Genomic DNA, 20,182 nt, shown 5'->3' with positions numbered 1-20,182 from the left:
ATCCAGAGAAAATTGCCATAAGGCCAAGAGGACCAGTCCATGGTAGAAAGCTTCAAACAAATAGTATAGCAGTGCAGTTAGGGTAGAGAAGGGACCATTAGGACAATGATAGTTAAAAGTGATCACTTTGGACAAGAACTTGGTTCTGAAAGGTGGTAAAGTGACATACATGATACCCCTTCAGTAACCATATTGAAAACGAAAGAAAGAAAGAAAGAAAGAAAGAAAGAAAGAAAGAAAGAAAGAAAGAAAGAAAGAAAGAAAAAGAAAGAAAGAAAGAAAGAAAGAAGAAAGAAAGAAAGAAAGAAAGAAAGAAGAAAGAAGAAAGAAGAAGAAAGAAAGAAAGAAAGAAAGAAAAGAAGAAAAAAGAAAGAAAGAAAGAAAGAAAGAAAGAGAAAGAAAGAAAGAAAGAAGAAAAGAAAGAAAGAAAAAGAAAGAAAGAAGAAGAAAGAAAGAAAGAAAGAAAGAGAAAGAAAGAAGGAAGGAAGGAAGGAAGGAAGGAAGGAAGGAAGGAAGGAAGGAAGGAAGGAAGGAAGGAAGGAAGGAAGGAAGGAAGGAAGAATGGAAGGAAGGAAGGAAGGAAGGAAGGAAGGAAGGAAGGAAGGAAGGAAGGAAGGAAGGAAGAATGGAAGGAAGGAAGGAAGGAAGGAAGAATGGAAGGAAGGAAGGAAGGAAGGAAGGAAGGAAGGAAGGAAGGAAGGAAGGAAGGAAGGAAGGAAGGAAGGAAGGAAGGAAGGAAGGAAGGAAGGAAGGAAGGAAGGAAGGAAGGAAGGAAGGAAGGAAGGAAGGAAGGAAGGAAAAGAAAATAAAGAAGCATGTAAACTCAAGCATGGATATTTAGGCATTTGTGGGATTCTGCAGTTTTTCTATCCTAGAGACTGAGGCACTCACTATTCAAGTAGAAAAACTAGGCTGCATTGCCAGTAGGCAAGTAAGGGATTTGCTCCTTTGGCATCCTTGCAAGGATCCATTAGTTTTGCTGATACTGTTTGCTTTCTTGTCCTTCAGTTCCACTCAGGGGGTACACCATTGCCTGAAGTGGAGGGTAGTGTATAGGAAGAAATGCCAATGATTTTATTTGAGTTCCATTATTTCATTCTAAAAGTTGTTTTCCTCTTCCCCACACCTCTCTGGGCTCTGGCCTGTAAGTCCAGGTCCCCCAAGTGCTCCCCAAAGGACTCAACCGCAGAACTTCTAAACCAGAAACCACCCATTACCGTCTCTCCACCAGGGAAGCCTCATTGGATGGATGTGATCAAGTACACCAAGCTTAGATATTTTCCTCAGCTCCACTTCCCAATCCAACCTGTAACAAAGTGGTGAAGATTCCACCTACTGAAAATCTGTCTCCATAAAATTCTTCTCTAGATCTTTAGTTACAGGATGCAGGTGACTGTGGAGAACCCATGTTGAAATAAAGGTGATCAGACAAAGGAGCGAAGGAACATTCTATGACCAGCTCTTAATCAGGGCAAATGGGAACCACAGGCTAGAAACTAAACAGATATGCACTTTGAGCATGATGGGGATTGACCTTTATTCCCAAAAGGCAATCTCCTCCAGCCTGGAGAAAAATTATGATGAAAATAATTACATCAAGTTTCTGTAAGGCTGGTCCAACTTGTAAATCTTATGAAACTTAATTTCTCTGATATGTAAGAAGGGATATTTTACTAACTGATTAATGATGAAAATTTAATTAATGGGCTTTCCTGTGACTCAGATTTGTGCCCGTGGGACACTTTACTCACAGGCTTAGAGGGGAGGAATTAGACACATACATCTACCTGGAGGGAAGTCACCCAAGTTCTGAATAAACTATTCAAGAAAATCTGCATTGGCAGAGTAAGAATGTTGGGATTTTTGTTTGTTTTTTTTTTTTCATTTTTGACCTGCAAATATTTGTTTCCTCTTTTTATTTAGGCATAATCATTTGTAATATTGTTCATAATAGACTTTCAGTCAGCATTCCAACTTCAGTCTTAGTATCTCAGGCAATGTTTTATCTTTACACTTACCACTGTCAGCATCCCTCCACCCAAGTCCCCACCTATTCAACTTCACCCTACACCTTGGCAAACTCATTTTTTCAAATTTAATTATTTAGGGTTTGGGTCGCACATGTACAGTAATATTAATGCTTGTGATTTTAATGTACAAGGTTTCTGGCTGACATTTTCTTTACTTTCTTTTTATTTATTTGTTGATTGATTTTTGCACCAAACTTGGCAGGGCTTATTCCTGGCTCTGTGCTCAAGGACCACTCCTGGCAGACAGAGGTCAGGGAGACAAATGGGTTGCTGGGGATCAACTTGAATTGGTGGCAAGCAGAGCAAACTTTCTACCCAATATACTATCTCTTCTGTTCAAGGCTAGCCTTTTCACTATGACCCATGAACTATGAGAGCATCAGAAATCATATTCTTCATATAAATTAAATATCAGAAACTAGTGAGTAGAAATTCATTTAATAATAAATTGAGACTATATATGTCTTTTAAATTATATAAAACTTTTTCTAGAAGAAAAACCATACCTTTCAAATGTAGTTGCCACATCTGTCAGCTCCATAGACTCACTCACTCTATTCTCTAAAGAGAGGAAAACGCAGCCATGAAAAATCAAGGGTACATTAGCCAGACAGCTGAAAAATGCAAATTTCAGAAGGAGAGGGAGGTCCAAGTCCCCATCCATGTTACCTGCATGCAAAACCCCCAATCACAACTTTTTCAATAACCCAGCTTCACCAATTAACTTCTGTTCTCTGCAGAGATGCCAAACAAATTAAAACTCCAGGTATGCCAGTATTTGGGCTGACATTATCAGGACCTTTTAAGGATGAATATAGGCACTCTCTTCTCATACTTCCAGAATCCCTGGCACCAAAACTATGCCCCACAAAAGCCATGATATCAGCTAGAAAGCTTAGAATTACTGAACCATGTAGCATTTTTTTCCAATACTGTCATCCCAGTAGGAACACACCAGTTAAGATAGCAACATGGATTCAAAGCCACCTAAAGTTCAGAAACAAAACAAATAACGGAAATCAAATTGCAGCAAATCACTTAGCAAACCTCTGATAATGACTTAATACCTCATTGCAAGATAAATTGTCACAAATTTTCTCATTGATGTACCTTAAAAATAAATTTCATTACCACTTACTTTAAATAAGCAATATAAAATATATTCCTTTGTGCATGCCAAGAAAATAGACTTGGTAAAGTAGGAATACAGGGCCAATGGTGAAGAGAATTTTACACTGGTAATGGGATTAGTCTTGGAACAAATGTTTTATGAGCAACTATGTAATACATGGCCTTTAAATAAAATAATTGGGAAAAATCTTTTCCTAAGAGAAGAGGGCCAGGTACCAAGGACATTCATTTTCTAATAGCAAACACTAGAAGCATCTTGTTCAACAACAACCTACACACAGTGAGGCTGGGGGAGAGGGCCATGCAAGGACTACAAGTGCAATCATAAATTTAAAACCTGAGAAACTAAGAATGCAGGTCATGATATAATATAATATGATGCATTGCAAAAAGTCGATCTATTATATAATAGTGCTTTATAGAGGCATTATTTTAAAACATCTATGAGCTTGTATTTCTGTTATACAATTTAACTTTATGAAATGCTACCCAATTTAATCTGTAATCAATTAAGTCCTCCATTCTTCTATAGACCTACTGTAGAGTCTTTCCAATAGCCTCAAGCAACACTATTAAATAGTTATTCTGTTAGACCCTGAAAAGTGGACACCATCAGGAGCTCTATAAACAAGAACTCCTTCACTCTGATGACTTTTAGGAAGGCACATTGAAAGGAACCCAAAGGCACAGAAGGAACCACATCTGCTGAGATTAAGAAGGCTTGGCCTCCAGCTTCTCAGTTAGATGAATAATCTTAGTTTTGTGGCTCTTCCATGTAAAGTGAGAAGACCCTCTCTGAGTCACCATGATTCCTGGAAGAAAAACGATGCTAGAATGTTGAGGTTGTATTAGGGATTGATTTTGGGAGGCCTCGTGGTGGGAAATGCTTTGGTTGGGGGACAAGACAAAGCAGCAAGAAGAAAGGGAACCCAGAGGAAACAGAGGCCCCAGGAGGTAAAAGAGTATCAGGAAAAGGGACCTTTTCTTCCAGTGCATCGCTGAATAAGGAAGGTAGTGGGGTCTTGCTGTTTGGCTCTCTAGTAGCTCACTTATAACAAAGGAAAACTATCTCTATTGAAATAATTACAATTTACTGTATCAAAAGAGAATCACAAAAAGCAAGGATAGGTTTGGAAAGGTAGTACAGAAATTAGGGCATAATCCTTATATGCAGCTGAACCAGGTTCAGGTTGTCAAGCTGATGCCAGCCTGACCCTGGCATCCCATATGGTCTCTGAACAAGACAGAAGTGATTCCAGATTTGTACCCCAAAGCCAGGAATAAACCCTGATTACCATCAGGTATGCCCCCAACATAAAAACAAACAACAAGCCAAGCAAGAATAATCTTTCATTTTAAAACAAGCCCATGCCTGACACAGATATAAAAGATGTTCAATAAATATATAGTAATCTTCAATATTTGCATATTTATTACTAGTAGAAGGGAAAAACCTTTAATCCACACTCTTACAATAAATTTTGTTTTCTTTTGGTGGTTAGGGGTTTGAGGCCACACTGAATAGTGCTCAGGGCTTACTCCTGGCAGGGTTCAGGAGATCATCTGGGATGCCAGGAATTGAACCTGGTTGGCTGTCTATAAAGTAAACACCATATTTGTTGTACTATCACTCTAACCTCAAAAGAATAATACTTGTAGTGGAAGGGTGATAGACAGATGAATGGAAGATAGACACACAGACAGATATGTAGATAGATAGATAGATAGATAGATAGATAGATAGATAGATAGATAGATAGATAGATAGATAGATAGATAGATGATAGATAGATAGATAGATACATAGATAGATAGATAGATAGATAGATAGATAGATAGATAGATAGATAGATAGAAATAGAGAGATAGAGAGACAGACAGACAGATAGACAGATAGACATATGATAAGGAAATATAAATACACATAGAAAAGCCAACATTCTGTGAGCTTTTTACTACTAAGAGTACAGAAATAGTTCCCTGTCCTTGGAGAATAAGTCAGCCATTACCTTCTCTCTGAAGAGCCCCCTTTGGGCTCAGTACAAAATCTGACAAACTTACTTTAGCATAAGACTTTATTTCCTTCTTGTGGCCAATCCACAAACCACTTCTATAGCAGTATTCAGTTTTTATTCTGAGGCAATTGGCACTAGATACACTTAGTGTAAACTTTAATCATGCCTCAGGCTTTTTTCAGATCAAATATCCCAGGTGAGCAGGACCAATTTACAGACATTTAATTGCCTCTCAAATGCTATTTCTGAGATCAAAAGCACTTTAACTTCCTAGAGCACAAAAAAAGTGGGGGAAGTCTTAAATGTAAAATAACATGCTACTTCCTAAACCAAGATGGTAGGGGGATGGGAAAAAAAAACCTTCTACACCTTTGCAGATACTTCATTTGACAACTTGCAGCCAGAAGGGAATGCTTATGGCTGTTTAGTAAAGAGCTGGAAGGAAGAATCCCAAACGAAGGGAAAGGAAATCTTCTCATCTTGACAGCGTACCCACAGGGCTGTCTCTCCATGGGGTTTGCAATGTCTACCCAATTCTGCCATTGTCTGTCATTGTTTAGTACAAATTCACATCTCAGATCTGAGCAGCCTAATCACAAGAAAAGCTGAGGGTAAGGATTGTAGGAAAAGCTGCAGGTCAAAAGAAAATTAGAAGTAAGACAGTATCTCAGCTCTAAGACATTGAATCATTTTCTCGTAAATGATCTCCTTCCCATGAGGCCAGGTTGCCCACAATTTCTCCTGTATCCTTAAATTCTCACTCTTCTGTTATCTGAAGGAACAAGATTCAGTCCCAGATTAGCTGCTGAGACTTCGTAACTGCTCTTTTCCTGGAGAGAGAAGTAAAACTGTGAGCAAAAACAGTGAGTGAAACTTGTCAAGATTTGCCATCAAGAATCAATGAGCATTTTGATGCTTCTAAAAAGGATTGATTATGTCCCAAATATGGCCTAAAAAATACCTGAGGGTTTTCTGGGGGTACATTTTTTGTCTAAGTCTATGAACATCATGCAAATTTCTGGAGAATCTGGGCTTGGAGTCATCTCCCAAATTCTACAGATGTCACAGCTAATGACTCTCCTGGTGCCCAGTGTGTCCACTTCCAATGTCTTTGAAACTTCACAATAGGCCCATGGTGTAAGGCAATATATTTGCTGCACATTGAGAAAGAGAAGGTCATAGGAACAGGAAGTCTTTTGAACAATGTAATACATTGATTTCATATTTATAAAAGCTTTATAGGAAGAAGCAGAAGAAATTATATACTAAGAGAAGAGTCAATGCCAGTAAAGACTGGCAATGGGGAGAGCTTCATAAATTTGAAATCTTATTTCTCAGCTTATTGACGCAACATGGAGAGTGTGAAAAATTAGTTCAGCAGAGTTGAGGGGAGAGAAGCATTTAAAGCCATAGGCGTAAAGTGGGGAGTCTGGCTCTAAGGTGGTCAGAGGAGTGGGTGACTGGTCAATACATAGGCAGCTCTTCACAGTCACAAAATCTTTTCCACACCTCTACCCCCACCTGTGGAAGGAGAGAAATTTAAGAAAGCTCTTTTCACTAATATCTGGCTTTGCATTTCATGGTTCATTTCCGCAATCCTCCATGAAACTCATTTCCAGAATTTTCTGTAAAACTCATTTCATCTGTGTTCAGCTGATGAAAAAATTTAGTTACTTTTGTCAGCTCTATTTTCTGCCATTTGCCAGTCTCCTTCAGGACAAGACAGAGTAGAAAGTTCCCCTTAAATAAGATTTGCTCTGATTGACAGGAGTGAGAAAAAGTTTTCTCTCTCTTTTTTCCTCTCTCTACACATATATACACATATATATGTATATATATATGAGAGAGAGAGAGAGAGAGAGACATATATTTCAAATGTAGTGGGGGAAACATCTGGTTCATTTTTAGGAAACATTGATCCCTCAGCACAATCAAAATTGAGCTGGCAGGATTTGCAGTCACTTCTGCTGTTGAGCATTTAGAAATGCTGAAGGGACTTGAGCAGAGCAGAAGGGAGGAGCCCCCCCCCCCGTGAGCATGTGTCTGAGAATTCTAAACACCCCCTAACCAGCTGCAAAGCAGTACCTTCCATCTCATTTATTGCCTAAAACCCAATTTACACTTGAAAGATTCAAAATAGACTCTTTCACTCAGAGTAGATCACAACATCTCACAAAAGTCACATTTATTAATTCCATAAATAATACTGTATTTGACTAAACATATGCATAATTATGCTCAATGATCCTCTTAATCTCACTTTCGTGTTTGTACCAGCAGGCTGCTGGCAACAATGCATGTTGGAGAAAACTTGGAGATCTACCAGAGGGTATCTGGGAACTCACCGGAACTCTAACCTAACTAGACTCCTGACTTAGAGTTCCTGGAAAGTTGGAGTAGAAAATAACATGTTCTGCCTTTCAGACTGCACAAAGACCTAAGGGTTTAACACATGAGAACTTACTTAAGACCCTTTCTGACTTGGAAAATAGAGGCCTCTGTGCCAATGAAGAGACCCATTTGCTGGTCAATGAGATGAGGATTAAGCAAGTGGTTGTTATGAGAGAAAGTCCAGAAAATGGTGACTATCTGAAGGAAACAGCAGTTTGCTATTTCCACATTTTTTCCTCCTTTTTTTCTAGCTAGGTTTACGGTACCTTTTGCAACCTACTGAATGTTAGGATAAAGTTTTTGAGAACCAGGAACAGATATATGAGCCCTTTATCCAGGCCTGTCCTGACCAAACGTGCTAGTCCTGCTCTCTAGGCCTGACTCTGTTACCCATAACCCTGGCACACAGGTGGAAAGTGATGGAGCCACAGCACAAAGAAATACCTGAGAAAAGCTGTTCATCAATTCCTGTGTACTTTATGAAATTTCAGTGGTAAGTGACTAAGATTGAGGCTAACTTGTTATAGCAGCTACACTTACCTTCCCTTGCCTTAGCCTCTACCTTAGCTCTTGGGGAAATAATAACTCTCTGTGGGAGAGGCACAGACCCCACAACCATCTCTCCTTCATTCTTTGTGCCAATGAAGAAGAGAAGTGAAATCTTTAAAAGGAAAATAATGGTCACATATATAATTTTTTTAACTTTGAATGCTAAGATTTCCCCCCCCCTAAAAAACACCAAGTGTCAAAGAGATGGTACAGGGGTTAAGGCATTTGCATGACAAGTGAGGTTACCCCTCCCCCAGTGCCCTGGAAATGCTGGTAAACATGCTCTGAGACGATCATGTGGTCCACGAGATGTGTCTAGGTTGGTTGTCTTGAGGGACCAAAGGTGGGCCTGTTCTTGCTGAGAATGGGGATCATTCTTGCTGGCAGTTTTCACAGGATTTCTTCCTTCTGCCTTTGGAACACTCACTGGTGTTTAGGGTTTTCTCTTGGCTCTGTACTCAAGAATTACTTCTGGCTTTATTTAAGGGACCATATTCCGTGATGGGGAGTAAAAAGGGCTCAGACACATGTCATGCAAATGTCTTAACCTCTGTACTATCTCTCTGGCACTTGGCGTTATTTTTGGAGGGGGTGCTGTTTTAATATAAAATATAAAAATCTAGAGTCCTAGAATTGAAATGAGGCCTTTCTTGGCATGCCACCTGTAACCCCTTGGCCAATGGGTCTGAAGATTGCAGGGTAATGGAGGAGAAATGGATTCAGAAGCAGTCAGTTAAAGTTTTATTGGAGTCAGCCAGCTTTATTCCAAGGCCCTATCTGCCATGTGCATTTTCTCACATGGCTTCTATGCTCAGCATATTCCAAGCAGCTTCTTCTAAGCTGCTTCTCCTCTGTCTCTGTCTCCCTTTCAACTGCCCATTATGCTTCCTTGTTGCCTTTTCTTTTTCTACTCTCCACTTCCCCAACCAGCATCTTATATTCTTTATTCCAAACTGCAGACCCCTTCCAGGTGTCAGTGGGTTGACCATCCACACACCTCATGGACCACATGATCGTCTCAGAGCATGTTTACCAGCATTTTCTTTTGCATCTGTTATTCCTTCCGATGGTAAGAAACATAGGACCACATGCAATGCAATATTCATTTTATTAAAAGAGTTGGGAGAAAATGAATGCCTCTAAGGAAAGACTGAAACCCGTCTTTGAGCAGAAAACCCAACAACCAACCTTATAATGAACCACCAGAAAAATATAAAACATAGATTCAAGCAAGGAAATATGACTGACATGACTCAGAGGAGGCTGAGCGGTCCAGAAGGAGGTAGTTGAACCAGAGAAACTCTGGAATCATCTGGGTCTGGCCTAGGGCCCATTCTCATTTTCCTGCTACATTTGAACCCCCGAGGAGGTTGGGTCAGAGGGAGTGAGTTATCTCACTGGCAACCCACAGTCACTTTTGAATTGAACCCCTTAACTTCCCAAGGCTTTACTCAGATGAAATGAATTTGGTCTAAACCAAATCTATATGGAGTTGCCAGTGCCATCCCAACTCTGCAAGTCCCCAGTGCTGCTTTCTGTTCCAAGGTGCACAGAGGACTGGGACGATACTGCAAGGGTAGCAGTGAGCCTGAATCTGGAGAGATGGGTGCTGCACTGAACTGGTTACTGAGTGCCCTTAAACCCACTCAGACTTCCTAGTTCTCAAGTGAGGAGCACTCAGGGAGCTGCCTGACCTCTCCGGGAGTGGCCGCTGAGTGCTTGGAGAGTACTGGGCCACCAACCTGCTGCGCGGGGCTGAGGCCTGCAGCCCATCTTGGGCAGCTTCTCCCTGGGGCCTGCACTGGCCATCTTTGCCAGGCCCTGCCAGCTTGTTGCTGCCCAAAGACATCGCCTCACTCTCCAACTCATCCGGCAGCTCCATCCGTCCCGAAGCAGCAGATTTACCACTGGGGCTTTCAGCGCCCTGGGCCTCTCTCCAGGAGCTGCTGGGGTGAGCGGGCACCTCGGTGGGGCCCTCCCAGCAGTCCTGGATGATGGCCTTCCTAGTTGGGGGGGCCCTGAGTGCGGACCTCCGGCTCAACCTGCGTTGCAGGCTGCAGATGAGATCAAGGAGGCTGAGCAGCAGCGAGAGCGCACTGACTGTCCACATAAACAGCATCAAGATGGACTTCTCCGTGGGCCGGGACACATAGCAGTCCACCACGCCAGTGCAAGGGGAGTGCTTGCATGAGAATCTCTCTGGCACCAAGAATCCAAAGAAGAGGTAGTGCAAGGCACCGAAGGTGACTTCCAGTAGGATCCGCAGCAAGAGATGAGCAATGTAACCCCAGGTGAAGTCTGGGACTGTCTGGAGTCCATGCTCCACTCGGGTCAGGGGGCAGCACCAGTCCCCTGAAGTCAAGTGAGAGGGGCCCTGGTCCCTGGTACCAGTCGCTATCCCACGAGGTCCACAGGCCACCAGCACAGCCCCTTGGTGCAACACGTAAGCGATGAACACGGTGGAAGGGAGCAGGGTAGACACGCTCTGCAGCAGCCAGAAGCGTAAGTGGGATACGGGGGAGAAGATGTCATAGCAGACGTTGGCACATCCCGGCTGCAGAGTATTGCATACAAACCTGTCCTGCTCGTCGTGATAGACAGGGGATCCTGCCAGGGTGATCACCACCATTCTCAGCAGGATCATGAAAATTAGCCAGATCTTCCCTGAGAAAGAAGCACAGGAAAAGCGTGAGAGCTGGTCCCCCCACACCGCCCTCCCAACAGAAAATCCTGGGCTCCGAGTCAAGAGCCTGGACAGTGACAGCAACAATAAATGAGCATTAGGTCAGGTGACAAATATTTATGGAACACTTGCAAGTGGCTGACTACTTCTCAGTAAATTGATTTCAGATGAGCAAATCAGCCTAGAAAGACAATGCAGCTTCTTTGCACCAGCCAACCTGGGTTCAAACCCTGCTTTCCTTATGGTTCCCTGAGCATCACCTAACAAGCAAAAAATAATAATAATGAGCAGATCTTGTTTATTTATCGTGTGCATGTGTGTTTAGAGAACCCAGCTGGGCTGTTCCTAACAGTGCTATGATGTGACTCCCAGGGCCCCATGTGATGCCAGGGATCAAGTCCAGAGCTTTGGTATGCAAAACATGCAATCTAGTCCTTTGAGTCATCTCCCTGGCCTGTGATGAGCAAAGTTTTAAGTATTAAACATATTTCAGCTGGGGCTGGAACAATACTAGAAGGAATAAGCTTACTTACAAGGCAAATTGCATGCCTTGCTTGTGACTGACATGGGTTCCACCCTCTGAGCCATCTATATTTCCCCCAAGAACCATCAGGGTTGATCCTTGAGGGAAGAGCCAGGAGTAAACCCTGAGCATTGTAAGGCATCCCCCTTCCCCAAAATAAGTTTCATCTGACTTCACTCATTTAGACTTTTAGTAATTTTCCCTAGAAAGCAGGGCTTGGTCAATTTATAACAATAAGGTCTTTCTGTTCAGAGAAAAGCTTTTGTATGTTAGTGTTTGGGGAGGGCTTCCAGCGATGTCTGTGAGACCAGGTTGCTACTACCAAAGATCCTCACTACACAGGGTATGGTACATTTCAGACTAGGTGGTATTTGGGGTTTACTTGGGCTATACCTGGTGATACTTGGGGATATGAAGCTAAGAACTGAACTGAGAGTCTCATGTAAGCAAGGCATGTACTCCAGTCATTTGAACTATCTCCCTATCCCTTTTTCATTAATGTTTACATTCTAATTTAATTTATCCTCTTTGATTGAAATACCATTGAAATATAGCATAGCCAAAGTTTTAAAAGTGTGACTTTGAAAATCAAAAAACATATATATTTTTTCATATATATTACCCCTGAAAATCAAGGGGAAAAAGTTAGAGGTTCAAATATCACCTTTTTAAATAATTTTAAATTTTAGTCGCCATGATTCATAATACTATTATTAATAATAGGTTTTATGTATACACCAAGAAAATTTTTTAAGTTCTGGAGCAATAGTGAGTAGGGTGAGTAGGGTGAGTGAGTAGGGTGCTTGCCTTTTACACAGCCAACCAAGGTTACGTGCCCAGCAACCTATATGATTCCTTGAGCCTCCCAAGAGCACAGAGCCAGGAATGAGCACTAAGCTCTGGTGGGTGTGGCACAAAATCAAAAATAACTTTTGAAGTATATTGGCATATTTCCAAAATTGTGTACAGCAAATACAAGCCATTTATTTCAGGCTTTATAACAATGGTTCATAAAATCTTTATTTGCAGAGCTTATTTTTATTTTTTAATTTGTTTTGCTTGGAGGCTCTCTGTGGTGGTACTTTGGATTATCCCAGGGTGACTGGGGGCTGAATAGGAATTGAACCTGAAGTCCCAGGATGTAAAACATAGTCTAGTCCTTTGAACATCTCCAGTCCAGAGCAACTTTATGTTGCTTTATGGTCCTTCAAATCAAACTTCTTTCAGATGCTTTTAATCGGTCAAATTTTGTTTCCTCTTTTCCATTTATTATGAACTAATGGAGGCTGCATTTCTTTAACTTATGAATAAGTAAAAATATGCCAAAAAATTAAAATAATTTTGATGTCATAAGTCAACTATTTTGGAATATGTTTTAGATTCATCAAAATAACCTGAAAATTTTTGTAAAGAGATATAGAAGACATCACCTGATATCAGAAAATAAAAAAAACTATTGTAATGAAGATAGTTAAACTTAGATTAGTATTGTAGATTAGTACTAAGTCACTGACTTAGTAATAATGCCATAGATTTTGCTTAAGTTCTGCAAAATCATGAGTAAGAAAAGTATTGACCACTTCAGAGGCATTTTTTTCTTAGGTTTTTGGGTCACATCTGGCTCAGGGCTTTCTCCTGGCTTTGAGCTCAGGGTTCCCTCCTGGAACGGATCAGGGAACCATACACAACTAGGGATTGAACTTGGGTCTGCAAAGTGCAAAGCAGGCAAGCACCTTATCCATAGTATTGCCTTTGTGGACCACTTTGGGAACATATTTTAATCCTTTTCTAGGACACTATCTGAAATTTTGACTTGTTTGCCTCAAACTGGGAAATCATTATTTACCCCCACCCAAAAAAAGAAAGAATTAAATGAAAATTTTGAAGTATCAAGAAAAACTACTAATATTTACCAGTTAAGCTCAAAGATAAACCTAAAGAAGACAGTATAGCTCTGACATTTCATTTATCTTCAACTTCTGCTGTAAGCAGGCAAAGAACTATTTCCCCATTTCTTCCAGTCTTGCAGCTCAACACCCAACTGGGTAAGAAACAACACTTAGACCCAAGCTGACTTTTGGAAGTGGTGGTGGAATTATGGATCGATTGCCAAAAGCTGACATGCACGATTTCCTCTCCTCTAACTACACACAGAACTTTCTAGAATGTGTGTGGTGGTGGGGAGAAAAAGGCAAGGGAGTAGTGGAGGACCAGAGGGAGGAGAGAAGCAAAAACACAACCAACTCAAGAACTTCCGAAGTGTTTATTCCACTCACCCATGATGGTTACATTGCAGTTTAATGTGATGATGAGGAAGCCCAATGAATCCAGTTGCTCCATGCTTCCTAAGCAGCCTGGCTCGAAGTTGTTGAAGTAGTGGCGAGCCTGAGTTCTCTTAAGAAGTTGGGAAGGCTTTGCAAGAATCACTGTTTCTTCGGTACAGAAGACTTGAGGGTGAGAGCTGAGCTGGAGGAGGTCAGTGTTTCTGTCTCCCAGTTGAGCAAGCCCAGAGCTATTTGCTTCTTATGTAAAACCCATCCTGACAACTGCAGGCGCATCGCATTGGCCACAGCAGTCCTCTTGCATTGTGGCTATTCTTACCTCCCTGTAGCATTCCAGGCGGTGCTCAAGTGTCTGACCCCCAAGAAGGCCAGATGCTGCAGGGCATTACAGCAGCAACCACATTGAAGCTGAGAGAGAAGCGGCCAAAGCAATGCCTCTACTTACAAAGCATTTCCAGGGCGAAGGGAATAAAGAGATACAAATGTCTAGCAATGAAAGAAAGCAATCTGGGGCTGTGGTAGTCATGGGGAGCTTAGAACATCCTGGGACATAGCTGAAATAATAAATTCCAAAAATTGACTTGGGGACCCAGTCCTCTTTCTGTGTGAGCCTTGCAAAATATCTGCAAATAAGGAACTAATACATTGCACCCCTCAAACAGTTCTGATAACTGTATATATAGACGTGTGTATATATATATATGTATATATAGTTATGGCAGCTATAACTTAAAATAACTTTTTTGTTTGTTTTTGGATCACACCCTGTGATGTTCAGGGGTTATTCTGGTCTCTGCACTCAAGAATGGCAATGCTTGGGGGATCATATGAAATTCTGGAGTTTGTACCCAGGTTAGCTATGAGCAAGAGAAATGCCCTGCTATACTATTTCTCCAACACCTTAAAGGAACTTTTATTTTATTTTGTTGTTGTTGTTGTTTATTTATTTGGGGTCCATACCTGGCAGTTCTCAAGGCTTACTCCTGGCTCTATGTCAGAAATTACTCCTGGGAAGCTTCAGGGATCATCTGGGATGCTGAGGATCAAACCCAGGTCAGCCACATGCATAGCAAGAAATTTATTTCTTTGAAAATATTATCAGAACCACTTCATTGTTAAAGGAGCACTGAAATGTTCATGCTTTATCTTCTCAGTGTCACACGACTTTAACCACCAAGAATCGTGTCCTTATTGTGCACTCCAATCCTACAAGTGCTGGCATGGGTCAATGCTTCAGACTCAGATGACACCAACTTCCAGCAGCCTCTATGAAGTGATCAAGAGGGGCACTTGACTCAGAAACAGGGACCTGGGAACAAAGCCTATGACAGCCACTTGGCCCCTGGGAAATCCCCAAATCTCTCCAGAGAGCCTTGCTTGGCAATTGTGCCATGCCACTCAAGGATTGTGGGCACAGAAATCATGATGGTGTAGAGGGCACTTCACATATAATGGTTTGGCACCACTGGGCTTCAGTGAAATTTTAATCCCTACCTGGTTCCATCTAGCCTGGGGCTATTCCCGAATCAACTTAGTAAATGTCCATTAAATTGTGATGAAATGTCACTGTCTGGACCTGCTGATATCAATCACATTTGCATCGAACCCTACAGTGTTTGTCACCTTTACATCTTATGAGGAAGAACCCACCCCACAAGTCTGAGATATTAAGTTAAATTATGAGCTTTAAAAGAAATGATATCAATTTTCCATAAAAGCCATTCTTGCCCTTTTTTTTTTTCATTTCTGGTCTATTCTTGACTTTAGTAATATCCTTAGAAAGAGTCCCAGAAGTAGGAGTGAACAAAGCTGCTTTTATCTGAATTCATATGTCACATTTCAGTCCAAAGAAAATATTTTGGCTCCCTTGAAAAGAAGAGCAGTTTTGCTGTCTTTGAGTCAAATAAGTCAAATTTCATGACACAAGTCATGAAATTTAGAACTAAAATGGTCAGGTACATATATTGAAATTAACATAGGGTTCAAGTATAAGAAAAAATAAAATCATTTCCTTCTTAATAGTTTGTAATATTACCTTAAGTTTTAATCTAACCTGGGGCCGGTGAGGTGGCGCTAGAGGTAAGGTGTCTGCCTTGCAAGCGCTAGCCAAGGAAGGACTGTGGTACGATCCCCCGGCATCCCATATGGTCCCCCCAAGCCAGGGGCGATTTCTGAGCACATAGCCAGGAGTAACCCCTGAGTGTAAAATGGGTGTGGCCCCAAAAAATAAAAAAGAATGGTGGTGACCGCTGCCTTTTGGGATCAGCTCTACTGGATTTCTTGAGTCTCCTTGAAATAGCCAAGGTTACTGTCTTCTTTCCCATCCTTAACAATTTTTCTTCTCCTCCTCTAAGTCTAGTCTGTCTTCATTTATTTGGGGGGGGGGAGGCTTAATTTAGCTATTCTAAGCTTAATGACTGCCAGAAGCAAATGAGGAAGGACAGGAGAGCAAGAGGAATATGAGGAGGAAGCCTAGAACATTGGCCATAGATTGCCCCCCACTCCAATCAATGAATATGTCTCTATTTAGGCATCAGTGGGGTGAAGAGATGTTTAGGGATTCTATGCCTGATCCAATGATAAAGAAACCCCTTAGGAGCCAGTGACATGGCCGAGATGCCAATCAAATGAGCATAGAAAAAGGAATAAAACCAGTGAAAAGTAAATCAGCATTAGCTTTCCTCCCCTCTGTTACATGATTTAGGCTCAGTTTTACTATCTATAAAAGGAAAAATATTGTCATTTTCTCTAGAGTCATTGAGAATTAAGGTTAACTATGATGGGGGCTGGAGAGGTAGTAGTTAGTAGGGCACTTCTATTTCACAGGTTCAGTCTCTGGCAAACCATATGGTCTTCAAGTACCACCAGGACTATTTCCTGAGTGAAGAAAGTAAGCATTGAGTACAGTCAGGTGTGGCTCCAAAACAAACAAGAAAGTTAACATCAATGAAGTTCTTATATAATACTGGGCCTAAAGAGATTGTCATAAATCACTCCAGTTGATTCTCTTTGCTCTTGGCAGCTACATTCTAGAGTTAGTTGTCCTCAAATCCTGAATTAGTGAGTACAAGTTCCTTAGGGAAATACAGGCTGAGATTCCTATTAGCCTCCAGTTAACACATTCGTCAGCTAGTGAAAATATAATCTTGTTTTATGTTTGTTTGTTTGTTAGTTTTTTTATTTTAGAAGATACCTTCTTTCTCAGCAGCTTCACTCTGGCTGGCTCATTCATGAACACTGAATTCATAGCCAGCAGCACTGTAGTTCACATCTGATCATAGATTGCCTGCCATGTATAATTTTTTGGTAAGGCACATTGCAGTCCTCCTGGGCTTAGAGAATTCACCAGAGCTTCAGAGGTATGATCAGGAACAATTGCTTCTCTTTTCTTTTTTGAATTTTGGAACATGGAGGCACTACTAGTGGATCATGAATTCATTTTCAGCAAAGTGTGTGTGTGGGGGGGGTAGTGAACCCTGTTGAACTGAGAGTAGAACCTCCCAAAACCCAGGAAGGGTATGTCAAATCAACAAAATTCCAAATAGCACAAAACTATGGAAAATATTTTTTTCTGTAGACTACAAAAAAATAACAATTTACAGTATGGAAATCAAAAAGATGAAAGAAGAGGCCCAGATTTCATCCCCACTACAAAGGTATGTGTTGGGTAACTGAAACATTCCAGAATTGATCACAAATGCCCACAAGTATTGATATGGTGGTTGCCCACTGCTGGTAGCATGTAGGTGAATTCACAAATAGGAAACCCATGAGTGAGATTGTTTGAGGGAAAGTGAGGGAGAGTAGTTCAGACCACAGAATGGCAGGTTTAGGAGTAGTTTGTGTTCCCAGAAGTTTCAGGGACTAAGAGCCAGAAAGGCAGAATGCATGGGAGACTGGAAAGGCATGCAGGCCCCCACAATGCTCTCTTCCTTAGTCATAACAACTCCATTTCTGGGGTTGGAGAGATAATACAGTAGATTGGACACATGCCTTGCACTTGGCTAACCCGGGTTTGCTCCCCAGCATCCTGTATGTTTTCCTTAGCCTGCCAGGAGTAACTCTTAACCACCACCAAAACCAAACCAAAGCAAACCAAAACAAAACAAAAACCATAATACAGTGCCTCCAGTTGCATGATTGATTTCTCAGGCTTTAGTCTAGAGTCTAGACTCTCCTCAAAAAAGGAGTCATCAAAAAAGATGATGACAAAATAGGGGGGGTGGCTATATGAAAATGATTACAAAAGACAGAGTACTCCAAGAGCCCAGAACCCAGAAACCAGTGACTGGGTAACAGATGCTTTACTGAGATCTTGAATTCTGTTACTCAAAGAGGAGGAGGAGTCAAAGATAAGAAACAACCCAAAGTGCAAAGAATAGGTGCCCCTGGATAATATAATCTCTACCTGCTTTCATTCTTCTACCTGCCCAGTACCAGGACCAGATGCCAGTCAAAACAGGATATTAGCCCGACTTTCTCACCCGAGTGCTCGAAAGCTGGCAGGGAATGAATTTCTTTCCTCCCGGGCTCACAGTGGTGAATGGATCCTAGGGGAATAGAAAAATCAGCTTCTGGAGAGCTTGAAAATGAAGCATCTGGTTTGTTTTTGCTGCACATGTGTATGTTTAGGAAAGAACTTAATTATCTAATTTGAAAAATGAGTGTTTTACTTGTTCTCAAGATTTAAAGGATTTGACAGATGAGGGTTAAAAAGCAAAAGGTTCAGCAGCTGCACCAAATTTCAGATTTCTCACCTCATCTCAGGTGAAACAGTCATAAGCAATGACTTTCCAGGCTGTGTTGATATAGTTGAACATGGGCATGGGGAATGGAGAATGAAGCAGCCATTGTGCACCCCTCCCCTCATGCCCACACCTCCACATTCCCCTAGATGAGGCCTACAGCTATAAATGGACAATGAGACCAGGGAGATAGGTCAAAGGGCTAGAGAACATGCTTTACATGCAGGCCTAAAGTTCTATGCTCAGAAATCACTCCTGGCAGGCTCAGAGGACCATATGGGATGCTGGGATTCGAACCACCATCCTTCTGCATGCAAGGCAAATGCCCTACCTCCATGCTATCTCTCCAGCCCAGGCCTAAAGTTCTATCCTTGAGCACCAAGCCAAAAGTCATCCCTGACCACTGCTGGGGGTGGCCCCCAGTTTTTATAAATGGCTAGAATAAATAATTTAGCCAAGAAGAGACCTTGGACAACTGTGTCCAGGAGAACATTTCCTGTTATTATGGGCCCAACTCACTCATTCTTGGATTGCACTTTGAACTCCAGTTCAACTCAGCTTCCCAACTTTGAAGAGCAAAACAGACCTTGTCTTTCTACCAAGTACTCCCCACTGGGACTCATTTCTGGAGTTGTTGGACCAAGTCTTCAAAAGATACAGAGAGGGCTGACTTCTCTCCTGAGGGAGAGGGAAGGAAAGCAGGTATTGTGCTCAGCTCATGCCAGCTCAGCTCAGGCCAAAGGAGATCTCTTGAGATCTCCTGAAGCAACACAAAGCCATCTGCAAACATAACCCCAAAGTGTGGCTTCGCTATGTCATGGGTGGAAAGAAAGCAGTGGGCACAAGAAGCAAAAAAAATGAGCAGCATCTTACTTCTAAGGCTGGGTGGTAGATTCCCACAAGGCAACATGGGTGGATTCCATTGAGAATCTCAGACTCTCCAAATTCCATTTTCAGACTCGCTGACTCATGAAATCTGGAACCAGAAATCACCTTAAAACCTACTTTAAAACCACCTTCCTGATCATACAGATAAAATTAAAGGTGTGGGTAAGATCATTCAGCCTCTTTGGAAGGATGTGTGTGGGGGGGGTGAGTTGGAGCCACACAACCACAGGTTCTCAGTCTATGGTCAGGATCACTCCTGGCAATTCAGAGGATTATGTGTGGTGCTAGGGATCAAATTGGGTTGTTCACATGCAAGGCAAGTGATTTACTTGCTATACTATCTCTGTGGCCCAACCATTCAGCCCCTTTCCAGAGCTTAATAATATTTGATCTCCCTGTCCTTGCCAAAGAATTTTTGATCAATAATGCATCAACAGTGCTTGCTTCGGCAGCACATATACTAAAATTGGAATGACACAGAGAAGATTAGCACGGCCCCTGCACAAGGATGACCCATAATGGATCAAGAGTAAAATAATTTTTTTCAACTGTCCACAATGTTAAAAAAAAAATCTAATTATCTGCAGAGAAGAATGTTAATCCTTTGACTTTTTGATATGTATATATAGAGAGAAGTTGAATCCAGTGAACCACATGAGAAGCAACACAGGCATATATTAGGCATCACTAAACTTGTCATAAATACAGTTGTTCTTCCAGCTGTGTGGTTTTAATTATATAGCAAAATCATTTTAATTGTAGTTATCAAAACAAACCATTGGCTGCAAAACTGAGGTTAGTGAAGTTGAGGGGTATTTGTTGAAAAGCTAGAGGAGGTCCAGTGGATAATGGTGGAGGGATGTTGGCACATTGGTGGTTGGTGTGATCTGGTAACATGGTATCCCGAAAGCATAGAAACATTTATAATTGTGTAAACCAACAGGG

At 41.5% G+C, this 20,182-nt stretch overlaps 1 protein-coding gene and 1 non-coding gene across 2 annotated transcripts; one reads left to right on the top strand and one right to left on the bottom strand.

Annotated features, from left to right (window-relative positions):
• Nucleotides 1-9,752: 9,752 nt before the first annotated feature.
• On the bottom strand, nt 9,753-13,662 carry GJD4 (gap junction protein delta 4). The gene is made up of 2 exons (XM_049777549.1): nt 13,599-13,662; nt 9,753-10,780 (listed from the first exon to the last, which is right to left on the bottom strand). The coding sequence occupies exons 1-2, from the start codon at nt 13,660-13,662 to the stop codon at nt 9,753-9,755; spliced, it is 1,092 nt and encodes a 363-aa protein (XP_049633506.1).
• A 6,011-nt stretch (nt 13,663-19,673) lies between these two features.
• Nucleotides 19,674-19,782, top strand: LOC126015204 (U6 spliceosomal RNA). The gene has a single exon (XR_007498092.1). It is a non-coding gene; the product is annotated as a U6 spliceosomal RNA (small nuclear RNA).
• Nucleotides 19,783-20,182: the final 400 nt, after the last annotated feature.

Source organism: Suncus etruscus, chromosome 7 (assembly GCF_024139225.1).
Source record: "Suncus etruscus isolate mSunEtr1 chromosome 7, mSunEtr1.pri.cur, whole genome shotgun sequence".
Classification (NCBI taxonomy): domain Eukaryota; kingdom Metazoa; phylum Chordata; class Mammalia; order Eulipotyphla; family Soricidae; genus Suncus; species Suncus etruscus.
This window is presented reverse-complemented; position numbering and strand designations above follow the sequence as displayed.